This window comes from Mauremys mutica, chromosome 4 (genome assembly GCF_020497125.1).
Source record: "Mauremys mutica isolate MM-2020 ecotype Southern chromosome 4, ASM2049712v1, whole genome shotgun sequence".
Lineage (NCBI taxonomy): Eukaryota > Metazoa > Chordata > Testudines > Geoemydidae > Mauremys > Mauremys mutica.
In genome coordinates this window covers 125,762,451-125,781,215 of record NC_059075.1, presented here as the reverse complement: position 1 = coordinate 125,781,215, position 18,765 = coordinate 125,762,451, and the positions used below count along the sequence as shown (strand labels likewise).

The following is an 18,765-nucleotide window of genomic DNA, read 5'->3' as shown; positions in this document are numbered from 1 at the left end:
TCAAGGTGGAGCGTTGCATGCTGGGACCTGCTGTCTCTGGGCCTCCCCTCTCTTCTCCTGCTGAGAATGAGCTTCAGCCCACCTCACAGAAGCATTCCCCAGCCCAGATTCCAGCTGCCTCCGCTGCAGGGTGTTGCTTGTGGAGAACCCCCGACAAGGGAGGGAAGGGCAGGCTGGGAGTGCGGCCGCAGGTGGTGTGGAAGGGGTTCTTCCCACCCTGCACAGGACAGCCAGATTCTTTCCCCAGGCCCCTGGGCAGCAGCTGGCTCGACCTGAAGGCTGCTTTCAAATCTGTGTGCTAGACTGAGGCCAGCTGGCTGCCCTGGGTCCAAACTGGCCCTGCTCCTCAGCCAAGCTCTCCCGGACTGTGCTGGGGCAGTGCCGGGTCCTGTTCACTCCCCCAGGCCTGACCTGTGTCCCTTCCCCAGCCTCCATCAGGTTCCCTTCTCCTCTGGCACCATCCAGGCCTGCTTTTCACAAACAGGTCAGCGTTTCTAGCCCAGCTCCTGGATATGGGTAGTATCTGGTGCTTGCTGGGCACAGAGCTCACAGTTCCTCTCCAAGCCTGCCACTCTGGGATCTTGCCGTGTGTAGAAACAGCTGAATTTTCACAAATGGCTGCTGAGTTTGGGTGGCCAAATTGAGACGCTCAGGCCTGTTTCGCAGAAGCCCTGGGCACATTTCCCATTGCCATCCACTGAAGCTGTGAGCACCTGGCACCTCCGTGCCTGTGCACTGAGAAACAGCCAGCCCAACTCAGTGGCCACGTTTGGAGATGTGGGCCCTGGTTCCCGGGCTATTTGGATGTGCGCAAGGATTTGGGAGGCTGTTTCTGTAACCAAACTAAAGCCGCGTTTGCAGAACATGGCCTGGCCTGTCGCAGCATGGAGCTTCCCCCACGGCTCTGCCACCTTCCTCTGTGCATGTGTCCCTGTGTGAGTGCGTCCGAGCTGCTGACCAAGGGAGGGACTACAGCCAGTTCTCTTTGCTCTTCACTCCCGTTAGCCCCCTGGGCCCGGCCATGGGTGAGCCAGCCGGGGTTGTTCCTGCGTCACATTTGAGCAATAGAGCTGTGAGTGACGATCCAGTGCAGAGCTGCATTATGGCCTCAGCTAGCCTGGTGCGTCGCCAGGGTGTGACTGGTGGTGGAAAGCAGCCGGCAGGATCTGTATTGCTGGGGATGGTGCCCAAGCCAGAGAGAGCCCAGCTTAGCTGCCAGCCAGGCCCCAGGGCTTGGACACTAAGCGTGCTGTGCCTGGAGTCACGCCGCAGCTCACCTGCAGTCCTGCCTGGTCACGCGGTGCTGCAGGCAGCGACTGGGGCTGGCGGCTCAGGATCCTCCTCATCTCTCCTGACAGTAAATGCCCTGATGGGACATGTGACGGGTGCACGTTCCACTTCCTGTGGGAGACCTCCACAGCCTGCCCCCTCTGTTCTGCCTACGATTACCATGCTATCGTCAGCGCCTGCCTTGGCGGGATCCAGGTGAGCTCTCACACAATGGAGCTACGTCTCCATGCAGCATTGCAGTGATACTGCCGCAGGGTTCTTAGTCCCTAGTGCCCTAAAGCATTCTGGGAGAGCCCAGCAGGTCTTCAGGGAGCCTAGAGGGCTTGTAGCAGAGGCCAGACTCCCACAATTCCATGGGAAATTCCCACAAGTCCCTGGGAATCAGTGCCCGTTCCCAGTCCTTGCCTCCGAGTGGAGGTCAGGGGGAATCAGGAGCTGTTGAGGTGGTGGAGAATGGTCCGGCAGGGCCTGAAGGGAGCAGAGAACAAGTCCAGAGCTACTGGATGTGTTCCTGCCAGGGCTGCCCCAGAAGGAGCGGACTCCCTTTGGCACAGTGCTGCTCCGGGGGCCTGGCTGCACCCCCACACTCCTGGGACGTGTGGGACTGAAGGGAGGGCTTGTCTGTTTGCCCCCTGCAGAGAACCACATACGTGTGGCGGGAGCCGAAGCTGTGCTCAGGCGGCGTCCCCCTCCCAGAGCAGAAAGTCAGCATCTGCAAAACCATGGATTTCTGGCTCAAGGTGGGGATCTCGGCCGGGACCTGTGCGGCCGTCCTGCTGACTGTCATGACCTGCTACTTCTGGAAGAAAAACCAAAAGTGAGTAGCTGCCACCCTGTTAGAGGACTGCCACCTGGCTCTTCCCCTGGGGTTAGTCCTGACCCCCAGGGAGGAGTGTCCCCTGCTTGCCAGCACCACCTCCTCTGGGGGTGTCCCATCCAATCGACTCCCAGCTTGGACGAGCTGCTGGGACAGGCTGCTCAGCATGTGGCTGGGAGAGGAAAACGGTGCCCTGTAGTGCCTAGCACTAGAACTGCCTGTTCACTGCAGTTTCCAGGGAGGTTCCACGGCGCCCTGCCAGGGACAGACCCACTTGCTGCGGGCTGGGTGCAAACCCGGCCAGGGGCAGACTCGCTGGACACGTCCCCCCATTGAGCCCACACAATCACTCCCTCACAGCTCGCTCCCTGCTGCTGGACCCCAGGCTCAGCTGCCTCCTGATGCCCCAACCTACCAGCTCAAGTGGCTGCCTGGCCTCTGCACCCTGGAAAATACAGCACGTCCCAGCCACTCGCACAAACTCCACTCAGCGGGATGCCCCCAGGGAGCTGCAGACAAGGGCTGCCAGGAGCCACTGCTCCCAGAGCTGCCAGGCAGCGCTGCCACGGCAGAGAGGGACAGCCCGCCTGTCCCAGGGAGATCAGTGTCTGCATCCCCGTTTTTACTGCACCCCAGATCTTTTGATGGTTTTACCACCCTGCACCCCCTGAATACCAGGGCCTTACAGTACACAGATCCCTTTGTGTATAGCTCTGGGGTGCCCACACAAAGGGCCCAGGCCATCCACTCTGCTCTTCCTTCCCCTGAAGGTTGGAGTATAAATACTCCAAGCTGGTGATGAACTCGACTGCCAAGGACAGTGAGCTGCCAGCCGCCGACAGCTGTGCCATTATGGAGGGGGAAGATGTGGAAGATGATCTGATATTCACCAGCAAGAAGTCTCTCTTTGGCAAGATAAAGTCCTTCACTTACAAGGTGGGTGCCTGTCTCCTGTGCCGTTGCTGGGGGCAGCAGCCGTCACCAGCTCTGCAGATCACAGACGAGCCTTTGAACCCTCTTGCTTTGACAGGATGGGTAGAAACGCTGCTAGGGTACTCATGGAGTGGCAGAGGGGACGCTGGTCTTGTGGTTATGGCACAGGCCTCAGAGTCCAGATTCCTGGGTTCCTTTCCCAGTTTAGACGCAAACCATTTGCAAGCCACCAACACCTCTGGGTCCCACTTTCCCAACCCAGTTTGCCAGTGGGGATTTGGCAGAACCACTACTGTTTCTAAGAGCCCCTCACTCCCCACAGCACTCGCTGATCATACACACACTCCTTGCATGCCCGTCCCCAGAGCTGCAGTGAGCAAAGGGCTGGTGAAAGTGCTCTAGTGAAAGACAGGAGGGATGGGAATCCCCGGGTGTGATCAGGGAGTTCTTGGTCTGCTCTGAACAGGGCCTAGTGCAGACTACGGTGACCAGATGTATCAATTTTATAGGGACAGTCCCGATATTTGGGGCTTTGTCTTATATAGGCGCCTATTACCCCCGTCCCGATTTTTCACACTTGCTGTCTGGGCATCCTAGTGCAGACTTACCCCAGTCTTGAAGTTTGGCTTTCTAGGAAGCTCTACCCAAGCTTGGTTGGTCCTGGGATTTTCCCTGCAGGGCCTCCTGTCCCAGCCCCTGTGTCTCCCTGCTTCATGCATCTTAACCACTGGGGCTTTGCAAATAGAAGCTGAAGCTGCCTTCCCATCTGAGCAGCTCCTCCATCTAGCCAGTGGGGAAGCAGTTACACCAGGAATCTTCTCGCTTTCAGATCCCTGACACATGGCACCCGAGGCTGTCTCAGTACCTAGCAGCTGTGTGGTGTAAACTGACAGCCCTGGCACCCTCCCTCACCTGTGCTAATGCCCGTAGCCCCACGGCCGCACCCCCTGCCCTGCTGATGTAGGATTACAGTGTTCTCACCTGCAGGGTTACAATGAACCACTTTGCAGCCTTTACCCCAGTAATGTGCTCAAATACAAATAAACTCCATTTCCCTGGCCTGGGCCTAGCTCTGACCGCAAGGCAGCAGTGCGGGGCCCTGGGTCTGTCCCAGATCCGTCGCTGGAGTCTCCTGCCCCCAGAGTGCTGCCCGTGATCGCTGGGACTGGAACCCACTTTCCCACCCTGGCATTGTTCGTGAGGCTGTTACTTGGAGTGCTTGCTCGTGTCCATTCAACCTAGGTGTGCACTCGCCACGTGCACCGGTGCTGGAGGTGGTGTCCCTCAGCAGTGTCTGTAGGAGACCGGCTCTGGCGCCCCCTGGAGTGGTGCGCATACGCTGTGGCCTATAGGGCGCCACTGGCTCCCCCCACCCTCAGTTCCTTCTTGCCGCCAGTGACGGTGCTGGAACTGTTGCTGCTTCAGTTAGTGCTGTTGCTTTCTTGTTCGTACAAACTCGTTAATCTTTGTTTTATAGTGTGTATAGTTTTCTGTTAGTATATCTCTTAGCTATAGTTAAAGACTTTATAGGTCCCAAATGGGACTTTGCCTTGGGACGGGGCATGCCCCAATCCCCAGGCTTTAAGCCCTGCAATCGCTGCAAGAGGCCCATGCCTGTTAGTGAGCCACATAGCAGCTGTCTACGTTTCTTGGGCAAAGGGCACATTAGTGAAAAGTGCAAAATTTGCAAGTCTTTCAAGCCAAGGACTAAGAAGGAGTGCGATATTCATTTAAGAGCGCTTCTTATGGAATCGGCCCTCACCCCAGCACCGGAGCAACGCTCCGACTCGGCACCGAGCACCGTGACCGGGCGTCACTTCCCCTCTCTTTGCCCTCCCGTGGCAAGGCCTGTCTCCCGGTGTGCAGCACCCGGCACAACAAGGCTCCCATAACCCAGATAACAAATGAGCATGGGCCTGCCAGCGCTCGACTCCCAGCTCTGCAGCAGACATACTGTCACTGCCCATCTCTGGGCCTTAGTTTCCCCATCCCCAAAATGGGGCTAATGAGACCGACCCCTGTGCCAGGGCAGGTCTCAGGCTGGGTCTTATTTTATCTAGTTCCTGGGGACTCTTGGGTGGCTGGCGCTAGAGAAGCGCTATTGAAGATGATTTATTTCTAGGAGTAAGCTGCTAATGCGAGGCTCGCCTCCAGTCCTGTCTGTATGTCCATTCAGCAGTGCTCAGAGGCTCCACACCCTGCATCTGCTGCCATCCTCCCACCTGCCATGTGCTGCCCCTCCGGCTCACCCCAGCTGGGGGATGAGGCTCCTCCAGGACCCTCGGCCAGAGGGGGCCAGATGCAGGAGGGATAGAGGCAGGCGCGGAGGAGTCTCACTGTGGGTGTGGGATGCTTCTCCCTTGGCCCTTCAGCTCACCCGTCTCATCCTGTGTTGAGCTGAGGGAAGGGTGCAGCGTGTGCTGGGTCTGGAGGGACAGTTGGCAGCAGGGAAGATCAATGACTCTTTGGAGTGGGGGCTGGAAGCTTCTAAGGCCTGAATCCACCAGCCTCCCCCATTTGCTAGGAGGCCCCCTGGCTTGCAGCCCCCTGCTGGCGGATTGGGGATCTGACGGCCGGCGCTGAGCCCTGCAGCTCCCTGGGCTGGAGCCGTGGAAACTCAGCACCTATGGAAATGAGCCGAGAACAGTCCCAGCCTGGAGTCAGTGCTGGATCGTGGAGCTCTGCTGTCTTCCCACCAGTTTCTCCTTCCCCACTGCCCCTCCTGGCTGGGTCCAGCTGAGTCTCCATGGATAGCCCAGGCTGCAGGGATCAGGCCCTGGGGTGTCAGCATGTCTACACACAATGCAGTGACAGTCCCGGGGGTGTGGGAGGTGTTGCTTATTTCCACCTGTGCAGTTCCACTCACAAAGGCAGGGTTGGAAGCCCCGGTCTCCTCATGCCCCCACCCAGTGATGAGCTGCCAATATCTTAGGAACCGGTTCCCTACCAGGTCTTCAGCGGCACGGCTCCAGCAGGTAAAGGATCCGCCGCCGAAGACCCGGTAGGGACAGGGCCGCCCAGAGGGGGGGGGCAAGAGGGGCAATTTGCCCCGCGTCCCGCAGGGGCCCCCACGAGTGTTTTCCGGGGCCCCTGGAGTGTTTCCCCTTTTCCCGCGGCTCCGGTTGAGCTCCCGCAGGCATGCCTGCGGCAGGTCGACCGGAGCCCGGGACGAGTGGACCTGCCGCAGGCATGACTGCGGAGGGGGCGCTCGTCCCGCGGCTCGGCTGGACCTCCCGCAGGCATGCCTGCGGCAGGTCAACCGGAGCCGCGGGACCACGGCACCCGCCGCAGTCATGCCTGCGGCAGGTCCGCTCGTCCCGGGCTCCAGTCGACCTGCCGCAGGCATGCCTGCGGGAGCTCAACCGGAGCCAAATGCCGCCCCCCCCAGGGAAAGGGCCGCCCCACGCGCCTGCTTGGCGCGCTGGGGTCTAGAGCCGCCCCTGAGCGGGGGCCCCCCGCCGCCGAAGACCCCGGGCCCCCGGAATTCTCTGGGCGGCCCTGGGTAGGGAACCGCCCGGTGAGTACACCTCCCACCCATGTCCTGCCCCTGACTGCCCCCCTCAAAAACTGCAACCCATAACCCCGCCCCCGCTCCTTGTCCCCTGACCACTCCTTCCCGAGAGCCCCAACCCTAACTGCCCCCCAGGACTCCACCCCCTGCCCAACTCGCCCTACTCCCTGTCCCCTGACTGTCCCGACCCCATCCACCAACACCCTGACAGACCCATAGAACTCCCGCACGGTGCCAACCCAACCACCCCCTTCCCCATCCCCTGACCGCCCCCCAAGAGCCTCTGCCCCATCCAACCCACCCCTGTTCCTGTTCCTGTCCCTGCCTTATCCAACCCCCCCAACCCCAGCCTCTTACCCCCGCCGGGGCCAGGCTGGAGCCGCGCTGCGCGGCCGGAGTCAGGGCTGGGGACCGGAGTCAGGGCTCGGCCGGGGCCGGAGCCACACCACGTGGCCGGAGTCAGGGCCTGGGATGGGGCCCGGGCCAGAGCCACGCCGCGTGGCCGCAGTTGGGACCCGGCCCGAGCCGGAGCTGCGCGGCCGGAGTCGGGCCTGGGGCCCGGCCCAGAGCCAGAGTCGGGGCCTGGGCCGGGGCCCGGTCCGGAGTTGCGCCTCGCAGCCAGAGTCAGGCCGTGCAGCGCCTGGAGCTCTCCTCGCGCCCCACCCCCGTCCCAGTTCACCTGCAGGAAGCCCTGCTTCCCGCGAATCAGCTGATTCGCGGGAAGCAGGGGAGGGGGAGGAGAAGCCGGGGGGAGCGTCAGGGGAGGAGGTGGAGCTGGGGCCAGGGGCAGGGCAGGGAGCTGGCACAGATTTTGTTAAATTTAAAAGCCTTTTTAGAACCGGGACAACCGGTTCTAAAAGGGCTTCTAAATTTAACAACCGGTTCTTGCGAACCGGCGGGAACCGGCCCCAGCTCACCACTGCTCCCGCCTCCCCCAAGGCTGGGGAGAGGGGGAGGGGGCACACAGAGCAGTGGGGAAAGCAGCTGTGGGTCTGGAGCAGTGGACTGAAGGGTGCATTAGCAGACAGGGTGGCCGCTGAAGGCAAAGACACACTAGCATTGCGTACAGGGCCGTCCCTGTTCTCCGACCGTCGGCTCACTGGGCCTTTGCCAGCTGATGAGAAATTGTCTAAACCAGGGCCCTCAGCCTAGGGGCGCAACCCTGGGGGTCACAAACAGGTGCCAGGTGGTCGCAACCATCCTGCTCTTCCCAGATTGCTATTGGGACCGGGATCACCTTTGTGTTGTGTGTTGGTACAGTGCCTAGCGCCATGAGTCCTGCTGCAGCAGCAGGCTCCTAGGCACTGTGGGCGTATAAGTCAATGGGAGGCGCTCCTTGGCGCAGGGTGAGATGCGCTGACCGGAGCCTATTGACAACCGCTCTCTGTTGCTGTTCCCAGAGGACGTCGGATGGGTTCGATTCTGTCCCGCTGAAGACCTCGTCGGGTAGCACAGACATCGACCTCTAAGGGAGCCTCAGCCCCACTGCCTTTGCTGCAGGATACCTCGCCGCCACCCCCTGGTGAACCCTGCACCCCGACAACTCCTTGTGGCCTTATCAGATACACTTTTAACTTGAGCTGTTGTTGCTTTTTTAAACAAACAAACTCTGAAGTTAACATTCCCTCCAAAAGAAATCGCCAAATACAGGTGTGTTTTTAAACGACGCATTTGCCTGTTTCCTGTGTCCAGGCAGGCTGATCCGCATCTCTGGTTTTCGACGTGGTCCATATCTCGCCAAATGACAGTGTCCAAACTCAGTCACAGTGGTTTGTGCTTTCCCTTTTCTAAGCCCCCTGAAATCGACCAGCTTCCCCTCTGCATCCAAGCCCGGGAGCCAGCCTGTTAGCCACAGCCTGCTTAGGGCCTCGCCTGCTCGTGCCCTGGGACTGCAGCAGAGGCCAGTGGATTAATGCAGAGGTCTGATTCTCACAAGACCCTGCCAGCAGCTACAGTAACGTGCTGGAGACAGGAGTTCTCTCTACACTGCATAGGCAGTGCCTGGAGAGAGCTGATTTGATGTGTCCCTTTGGCAGGGAAGCAAGGGCCTTGGAAAGAACAAGAAGGCAGGTTCCTTTCTTTTCCTTTTCAAATCTGGGCCCTCTGATCATGGCTTCCCATAGAGAAAGGCCCACTCTGAAGTCAGGGTCCAAACACCCCGAAGTTTGGCCGTGTTCAGACACAGGGTTTCAGTTCAGCCAAGTCTCGCTAGCAGGAAAGCGATAGGGCCAGGCTGTTGTAAGCACAAAAAGGAAACTTTATTGAGGCTGCAGAACACAGGCAGAGCCTGTGGTTCTCTCTAGCTCTGTCACTCTGCTGCCCAGTGTCATCACGCAGGGTCGCCAGAAGTCCTGGCGTTGCCTCAGCAGTGATGGAAGGGGCTGCTGAATGCACTGCGCAGCCTGTTATGGGGCCAGATGCCAGCTGAAATCGAGAGCTGAGGCCGAGTGTCTTGTCGGAGAAAAACTCAGTTCTCGCTTTTTGTTTGGGTGCAGCAAAATCAAATACTTTATTATTTCTCCAGTAATTACAATGGAGGGAGAGAGTGCCATAGGACACAGGGTCGCCCCAGTCCTGGACAGGTCTCTCAACTGGTAAACAATTACAGCAAGCCTTTATACCTTTGTTACAGACAATTTCTAGCAATAATACAGACGGTAAAAAGAAACAATTGCATTTGTTTATACATAAGCCTTTCTGCTATCTTATTTGTCTCACTACTAGAAAAAGCAAGCCTGCATATTTGGTTATCAATGCAAGGTCGTAATAACTTTTTACACAGTTCGTTCGTCTGTCCCACACTATCTTTGCTTCTACAAGTCTCACGTCATTAGGGTTACAGCTAGGCTAACTCTTGCTAACTGACTGACATGCATTAAAATCCCCTTCAAATCCTTGTTAATTCTTTCCTTGCTTCCACACTCCCCCCTTTTGTACTTCTAGTACAACAAATATTTTCAAATCTCTATTTGCATTAAACCATGGACTTCAGATTCTACAGCAGATATGTCAACCTTAGGGGTTTTCATTTGATGTAATGACAAAGCATGATTAGCATGAACATGAAAGGTATTGCTATTATTACGTTTTTTTACTACAACAACAACATAATCCTAAGCTAACTAACAACACTACAAACAATAACATTCCCATAGGAATAATATAATGGGGCCGTTGTACAATTTTGGTTACAAAGCACAAGACATCATACTTAGTACATAAAGTAAACACTCTATAAGCTGTATGAAAGGCATTCTTTTCAGCTTGATATATATTCTGAAGCATGTGAATTTGCCCTTGCAATTCAGAGATTCTTTAAACCTCTGGTAACAATGAAAGCAAATTTTGAAACCGATCAGGCACTACTCTGGTCCAATGAAAATATACGTGAAATCTAAGAGCTACTTGCAACATTCTATCTGCAGGCCAGTAAATGATATAATTGCCTGCAGCAGTGGTAAGATCAATATGTATATCTTGCAATGTAGTGGCTTTAACGTACACACAGCTATCATTAGCTTGAAAAAAATGGGTGTCCCGTCAGGGTAGTTCCTTGACCTCCACCCTCTCAGCAAAGATTGTCATAAACAGTGACAACTTCCCCCGGCTTCAGTTTATAGATACACTGAGCTGTGGTGGTTCTAACGGCTAAAATGTCCATTGACTCTCTATCCTTATCCAAAATGTCAGGTGTTATGCTAGGGGTACTGTCTATAAATCAGTTAGGTATACCAGGTGGTCTAATTTCCCAGATGTCTCGGTAAATAATTCAGTCCCACATGCATCCTCCCCATGGACCCAGCAGGATTCGGTATGTGGGAGCCCACACCCCCCTAACCAGTCCAAATGCTTGGAAGGAGCACTGTAAATGTTCACACTGCCATCCAGAAAGTGTCCTAGTATGTTTCCATGACCATAAATCAGATGGTACTCCTGATGTGTCTGTAAGGGCAGTGGGCCAAGTCTGGTCTAGATCCCACTGCAATGCCTTCCCAGCCTCAGTGATATTCAATACCATCTCTGTCAGTAACTTCTGGGTCATAGAACTAAGGGTGGAAATGACATGTAACTCACCAACTCCAGCCTGTACTTAAGATAGCTGAGCTTCAAAAATAAGGCTAGTGGCCTTTTCTAGTTGGCCCAATTTCTTATCATGTTTTTGGCCTTTAAGAATAGTCCAAATGACTACTACACTATTGGCCCCAGCCCACAGGGATCTGCCCAATTTCCTCTTTTTCCAGGTTCTCTGTTGTGCTAATCTAATGGCAGCCCCTTGTGAGCAATCTGGGTATGTAAAAGTGATCTAAAAACTGGATAAAGGCAATGTCATTTAAAATCCAATTAGGGAGGGCAATACATACTGAAGGATTTATCCAAAACACAGGGCGCAGCCTGTAGAATAAACCCCAAAATCCAATCAATACCACATTCCCAAGCATGGGTTCCACAATTTTTTTGTTTGTTTGTTTTTGTTTTTTTTTGTTTGCCAGTGTGTAATCCTTTGCTTCGTCACCAGGGTCAGTTCTCAATGTCCCTTTTAGTCAGGAATTCCTGGACTTTCGCAATGTCAGTGGAGTGGGTGTTTCTTCTTCTTTCCGAAGCAGTAGTGGTCCAGCATCCTACAGGGGAGATTACCAGGACATCACCCTGTAATGGGTTTGCTTTTACTAGAAAAGTTCAAAGGCACAGTAGGTCTGTCAGTGGACAAGAGAGAGGTTACAAGCACGTCACCTTGTCCTTTTTCCTGCTGTCCAGAAGGTACAGCAGAACTAGAAGAAAGAATAGGCTAATCATCAGTAGGAAAATTCTCCTGATGTGGAGGGGTCTCTTTGCAGTGAGAATCCTGGGTCCAAGCAGTCAGTCTGTGGCACTTCACAGCGGTGTTGGTAGTCAACAGGACTTGGAAAGGGCCTTTCCAGCGTGGAGCCAAGGCAGTCTTCCGTTGATGGATCTTTATGGAGACCCAGTCTCCTGGTTCCAACGAGTGGCAGGGTTGCACAGGATCCTTCGGTAGTGCTTCCTTCACCTGTGTATAAAAAGACTTAACACATTTCATTAGTGCCTGACAATATTTAAGCATTATGTCATCCATCAAATGAATGTTCATCTGAGCTCAGGTTAGTGGGGGTGCAGCTGGTAGTCGCATTGGGCGTCCTGTCAAAATCTCATGAGGGCTGAGTCCAGTCTTTCGATTGGGAATGGCTCTCATACTCATCAGTGCCAAAGGAAGGGCATCTGGCCACTTTAAGTTTGTTTCAGCACAAATCTTGGCCAGTTTATTTTTTAAAATCCCGTTCTGGCGTTCCACTGTCCCAGCAGACTGTGGGTGGTGAGGGCAGTGAGCTGCACATAACTCCTTTACAATCTGTCCAGTAAAATGAGTTCCACGATCACTGTTGATACTCACAGAGATGCCAAAACGTGGTACAAAATCTTTAAGCAAAATTTCACAACAGTCCTGACATCTGCTTTCCTGCAGGGAAAAGCTTCAACCCAATTGGTAAATACATCAACTAAAACTAATACATATCCATAACCACAACATTTAGACATTTAAATAAAATCAATCTGAATATTTACAAAAGGTCCCCAAGGAGGAGGGTGGGGTGCCCGCTGCACACCAATCTCGTTTAACTGCAGCAACCATCCCCCCCTTGCCTTGGTAGTCAGCCAAGTCTTAGCCGTGAGCGGTGTCCTTGACTGGGGCCAGCGCCTTATCCTTAGACTGAGCATGTTAGCTATTCTTTTTTCTCCCTTCATGGCTTGTTTTTTTAACCTACAAAGGAAACTTTTACTCTTTACTTATACACCTTCTTTTATACCATGAACACATAAACATTACTGTTATATAGTACATTAGTCTTATTATTCAGTGTATGCCACATATACCCTTTCATTAAAATAACTTTATTACAGAACTTTGGAACAACAAGCCAGGACAAGCACACCCACTTTGAGAAGTTCACTTAATATAACCTCTAGTCCAATAGCTTTCCACCATCCCCAGCCTTCTGGCTAGAAGTCTGAGGTAGCCAGAAGGATCCCTTGTACAATATGGGGAGTGGGTTAACTTTTCATGTCCTTGCTTCCAAAGACTGTCAGTATGCAAATTTTAACAACAATTCCCAATTAAAAGTTTTGGCCAATGTCGTTTCTTTCTCTTACTTAAGAAAATGTATTAGACTTTAGTATATCACATTTTTCTGATGCAACCAAACACTTTGTATTCTAAGTTGAACAAAACAAGTATCTGCATTTCAATCCAACACTTCCGCTTGATTTCAAATCAGACCATCTCATGAAAATATTAAACACAACAATTCTGGCCACGAGACAAACACCACAAGACAGAACATAGAACACACAACATAATTTTGACTGTGCCAGTAAATCATGGTACGTTGAATGCTGTGCAGCTGGCATTAGTTTTCTTTGATTATCTGAAAGACAAAAACAGAAGTCCACCCCTTCTGGGCAGTTAAATACTTAAAATATACAAATACTCTTGTTGATTCTAGGCAAAACAGAGGAATTACCCCATATTTTCTCGTATGTGTTTCATAGACAGCCCAGGTTTCAGCGGACCCCTTCTACCTTATCAATTAGATAATTTGCATTAACACAGATGCTTTCTGGCTTGCTTTTTTCACTTTTAACTCCTGCTTTTAAACACTGAAAGAAAACATCACCACTTATAGTGCCTTTAGAGCCTAATAAAATTTTGATTACATAGCACTGTATACATTCTTCAACTGATTTAACAAAATTGTTCATAGCCAAATGATTGCAATCTAATAATTTCGTTGCCTGAATTTATTTACAAACATTTCAAAGACACCAAAAACTTTTCTCTTTAGCATTTTTACAAAGTTCAACTGCTGTTCCCTCCAGCAACTACAGAGTCAACTTTTCACTTTCCTTAAAAATCACTTGCTTGTCTCCCAACAGTCACTTTTATCAACTCAAATCACCATTGCAAATATCCTCCTGAGTATTTGAAATCCTCATGCTTATATTCACTTACTCCTTCTTTCCACTACACCCTCAAAAGTTTCCAACCTGTTCTCCAATCTCTGTCTGTTGCCTGCCTGCCTGGGCCCGATCCTTCTTTCTCGCTGAATCGTCCCGTCCATGGACACTAGCTTGTTCCACAACCAGTTTAGCTAGGAGGGTGGGCTTCTCAACTAGCCCCCACCCTTCTGGTCTTTTCCCTAAAACATTTTTACTTACAAGGCTACCCGAGTCCTCCCTAGTAAGGCTTGCCACCTGGGCAAAAATACATGGCCATTGCGTAAAGGCCATTTACTTAACACACAATCCAAACCCCTTTAGGGGGTCTACCCAGAGACCCACCCATTTGTCTGCTGACACTTAAACAGAAAAGAAAATTACACAGAAAGCAGAGAAAATTACAGTCTTAGCCAGATTTTTCTACTTCTATTACATTGTCCGTTACAGGGGGCGGGACAGAAGGATCTCAATACTACCTCAGAGCTTCATCGCACACATGGCTTCCACTCTGAGGAATTACGAACGAGAAGTTCAGTTCCGCTCACACACCCAACGCCCAAATGAACAGAGCAGAAAAACAACAGTAACCGGTTAAACAAAACAGAACAAAACCAGATAGTGTTTCCTTATTCTATTAGGGCTCACCTTTAATCATGCTATTCTTAACATATAACACCAACAGCACCAAACAAAAACATAAAATAACAAGGGTAAAACAGATAGATGGTGTAAATTCTGCAGGGCTCCCCCATTCTCAATCGCTCACCAAACTGTGACAAATATCTGTTACCAATTTATCCCTCATGTCAGGTGATCAGACTGACACTGCAGGAGGTTGGGGGAAGAAAACACACCATATAACCAAATTTTAAAGCTTCATTAAAAATAATAAAACAACAATGGAGAGTGTTGGGAATGCTCCCACCTCACTCAGGAAAAATATGAATGCTCCAAGCCTTAAGCCACTTTAATACTCACACATGTCTCACTGGAAAGTTAAGCTTTGCAAATATAATTCCAATTCTGTAACTTGTATTGCCTTTGGTTTGCCTCCGTCTCTATTTTTCCACATCAGCTGAGGCTGAAAGCAGTTTTTCTTTGCACTTAGCATAGTCCACGCTGATTCTTGACCTTGAATACAAAACAACTTCTCCTTTATCTCTGGGCTAAGCTGAATTTCAAATTAACCCGTTCCTAGACAAATTGCTCACACTGTGTCAGAGGCTTTTCTTTGGTGATTAAAGGCTCCTCTGAGATATATGATCTTATCTAGATTGAAGGTACCTTCTAATGGGCATTGTTTAAGTGAATTTTCACGCGTGTACAGATTCCAATCATTTAAATACCTGCAGGTTTTAGGACCATAATGTACGTACATGTAATATGCTAGGGTACCCTTAGGGGGTAAGGTGGAATGTTTAGACTGTCCCTCACCCATTTTCCACTTACACACACAGAGAGGGTGCCCTGTCCGCGCTAGCGGCTCAGAAACTAAGGATCTTTCCCTACAGGGCACTCACACAGGAGAGACTCACAAGGAAGACTACGACTCTCCTACACCTCCCTTCAACAAAGAGCGTCGACTAGTCTCTGGGAGACGGCGCCGCTTACTCTGATTGCATCCAGTGAGATGATCAGACTATCAGTAGCCCACACGGAAGGGAAAGGGGAGGGAAGATGGGTTCACACACGCCTAGACCCAGGCAGTTTCCTCGCCGGACTATGCCAGGCCGAGTCAGCCCACCGTGGGTCGGATCTCCTAAAGATCCACTAGTTACCGGGCTTGCGTTAGAGTAGTCCTGATCATGAGCATTCGCTTCACAGGGTATTCTGGGCGTCTTCCGGTAACAGCCACTCACACTGGTGTACACACACACACACCGAGGCCTCTTTTTTTTTTTTTCCTTTTAACCTTTTTAACCACGATGCATCTTTACCTGGTCCGGACCAATACCATGAGGCGGTATGACAACCCCTCTTGAGGCGGTAAAAACCCCTCAGCACTGGTGCATTCTAATGCATTTACCTATGCATTACCTTATGCATTACCTTGTTGGCCAACTCAGCAGTTCCCTATACTGCTATAAACTAACCTTGTTGGGGCCTTTCCCCAATACCACTCTGCTTCTGATCTTGCTGCACAGTCAATAAGTTCAGATGGCGTGAGCCCAACAGAGACAGACGTCCCCACGGACAGTCCTCCTCTGATACCCCAATAGAGATTTCAAAAGGTCTCATACCTCTCATGTGGCGCCATGGGGTTCGAAGGGGAATGATCTGTAGTAGCCGTCTGTGGGTCTGTGGGCGTTGCCATCCCGGACGAGCCCCCAAATTGTCGGAGAAAAACTCAGTTCTCGCTTTTTGTTTGGGTGCAGCAAAATCAAATACTTTATTATTTCTCCAGTAATTACAATGGAGGGAGAGAGTGCTATAGGACACAGGGTCGCCCCAGTCCTGGACAGGTCTCTCAACTGGTAAACAATTACAGCAAGCCTTTATACCTTTGTTACAGACAATTTCTAGCAATAATACAGACGGTAAAAAGAAACAATTGCATTTGTTTATACATAAGCCTTTCTGCTATCTTATTTGTCTCACTACTAGAAAAAGCAAGCCTGCATATTTGGTTATCAATGCAAGGTCGTAATAACTTTTTACACAGTTCGTTCGTCTGTCCCACACTATCTTTGCTTCTACAAGTCTCACGTCATTAGGGTTACAGCTAGGCTAACTCTTGCTAACTGACTGACATGCATTAAAATCCCCTTCAAATCCTTGTTAATTCTTTCCTTGCTTCCACAGTCTGTACTGACAAATCTTGCCTTTTTCTGAGGCAGGCACGGAGCATCCTTGAGTCTTTGTGTGATTATTGGTGATTATTCATTTCCAGTTAATTCTGCTTTAAGAGGTGGGGATTGTAAGGCTCTAGGCCCAGAATCAGGCCCAACAGAGTCAAGGTTATTGAGTTCAGTACCTGGTTGGAAACCCCGGGGTAAACAAGGAGGACACTATCGCTGAGGGCAGAGCAAAGCTTTAACCACTTCCATTAGCACAATGAGTAAAGAGACACATGCTCCAAACCACACAAAGATAGAGCAGTAATGCCGAGTTAGGGTTTGCTGTTGTCCCATCCCATGTACTCATATACTCAACCCTCCTTAAGAGACCAGCTCTGTCCCTGTCCCTGCCATGGACCAGACCAATCCAGATCACTCACTCACTTAACCAGCCACCACTGACCTTTCTTACATGGTGGTCTGTTCTAGGGCCTAGGGCTGTCATGAGTAGTCATTCAAGCATCCAGCCTCCCTGGTCCATCTCTATCTTCCTCACCCTAAATCTAGAGGTGCCCTTAGCCTATAGGTTAGTACAGGGGTAGGCAACCTATGGCACACATGCCGAAGGCGGCACACGAGCTGATTTTCAGTGGCACTCACACTGCCCGGGTCCTGGCCACCAGTCTGCATTTTAATTTAATTTTAAATGAAGCTTCTTAAAAACCTTATTTACTTTACATACAACAATAGTTTAGTTATATATTATAGACTTATAGAAAGAGACCTTCTAAAAATGTTAAAATGTATTACTGGCACGCGAAACCTTAAATTAGAGTGAATACATGAAGACTCCGCACACCACTTCTGAAAGGTTGCCGACCCTTGGGTTAGTACATGTATATGAACGATTTTGGCTTATTACCATATACGTCAATTCGTCGTCATCGCAAATTTGCAGTTAAGCATTTGCCAACATTTTATCCTAAAATATCCAAGCCTAGTATCAGTTCCATGGTGTTGAGGTTACCTGGCACAAACTACCCCTTAAACGTACCTTTCGCAGAATCCTCGTTCCCCAAAAGTCAGGGTGACTGGTGGGCCATCTAGCTGTGCTCAAAGCCTTGTGCTAACTGCTTCAGTGCATCCCTTGTCGGATACGGGCCTGTAGGTTCCTTGCATTACTGCCGAGTAAAATAAAACGCTAAAGCTAGTGCTATGGGTGACGAGAGTCAGAGACAAGGATGCTTTTAAACCAGCAGCTGTGCCAGCCGAGCTGCCTGAGCTGTAAGCCAGTTGGATGGCACTCTGAGCTCAGCCCTGGTGTGTCACCACCTGCAGCCAGTGGAGTTCTATGGGGGATGGATTTGACCTGTGTCCCAGCTTCCTCGCTCTGTGCTTTATTCCCTGGAGCAGAGGAGTCAGCACAGAGCCTAAGCCACTTCACTGCCACAGGCTTAAGGGCAGCCTTCCCCAAGCTGAATTGGAAAGATGTGGCTGGGTGGGCCCTCTCTCCAGGGCTTTACCTGCGGCGCTAGTTGGCTGCCACTCAGGAAAATAGGCAGAGAATTTGGTCATGAATGGCAAAAATGTCCCTAAGCCTGTGTCCAATGGGAAATCTCTGCCTTGGTGAGAGAAAATGTGAGACCCATGCTCAGGAGAGAGCTACATCCACAACAGCTACTCTTGTGTGTGAAGGGCGCTGAGTTATCCTCCCCTCCCACCCACCCCCAACACCTGCCATGCCGGAAATGAAATACTCCAGGGGTGGCTTGGAACAAAGCCAGTGGAAAGCACAAGTGCGGGTGAGGAGGAATGTGCAAAGATTGCAGCAGAACATCTGCAGCAAAATCTTCTTGCTCTCTCTAGCAATGTGTACCCCTGGGCTAGGCCAGGCCTGTGTATGCCAATGCTTCTGAGCCATGGGACGGTCAGGTGGGTACAGCTTTTAATTGTGTCCACAGTCTGTTCAAAATGGGATGGCTGGCAACACCCTTCTGGCTTAGCAGAGCTAATGCAGCGCCCGGGTGCCCCCGTGGGGGCTGGGGAGGAACTAAACAGTTGTGAAAGAGGTTTCACTTACCACATTTTGTCCTTTGTATTGTAGTAGCACTGAGGAGCCCTGGGCTAGGTGTTAGGGAAGCAGCTTTCAAACTGAGGTTAGCCAGGGATTTTGATTATTTAGTACCTGTGCTGCTCCTGAGGGCATTCTGCGCCAAAGAAATAAAAATTCTGCGTACACTATTCTAAAGTTCTGCAAAATTCTGCACATTTTGTCAAATAAATGTAGAGGCTCCAGCATGGTGTTGGGGAGCACAGGCCACTGGCTGCACAGAGGTGGGAGATCACTGTGCAGCTCCCCCTCTCCTGGGACATGAACTCAGCAGTGAGGCTGCACCCAACCCTGACACAGTGCAGGCAGGCAGGCT

At 51.5% G+C, this 18,765-nt stretch overlaps 1 protein-coding gene across 1 annotated transcript in view; it reads left to right on the top strand.

The window, feature by feature from the left end:
• Nucleotides 1–8,217, top strand: part of ELAPOR1 (endosome-lysosome associated apoptosis and autophagy regulator 1) — a 93,627-nt gene extending 85,410 nt beyond the window's left edge. Inside the window, exons 19-22 of the mRNA XM_045016835.1 lie at nt 1,359–1,485; nt 1,929–2,107; nt 2,878–3,043; nt 7,952–8,217. Of these exons, the coding sequence (XP_044872770.1) occupies nt 1,359–1,485; nt 1,929–2,107; nt 2,878–3,043; nt 7,952–8,020 (541 nt within the window). The 3' untranslated portion in view covers nt 8,021–8,217. The remainder of the gene's footprint in view (nt 1–1,358; nt 1,486–1,928; nt 2,108–2,877; nt 3,044–7,951) is intronic.
• Nucleotides 8,218–18,765: the final 10,548 nt, after the last annotated feature.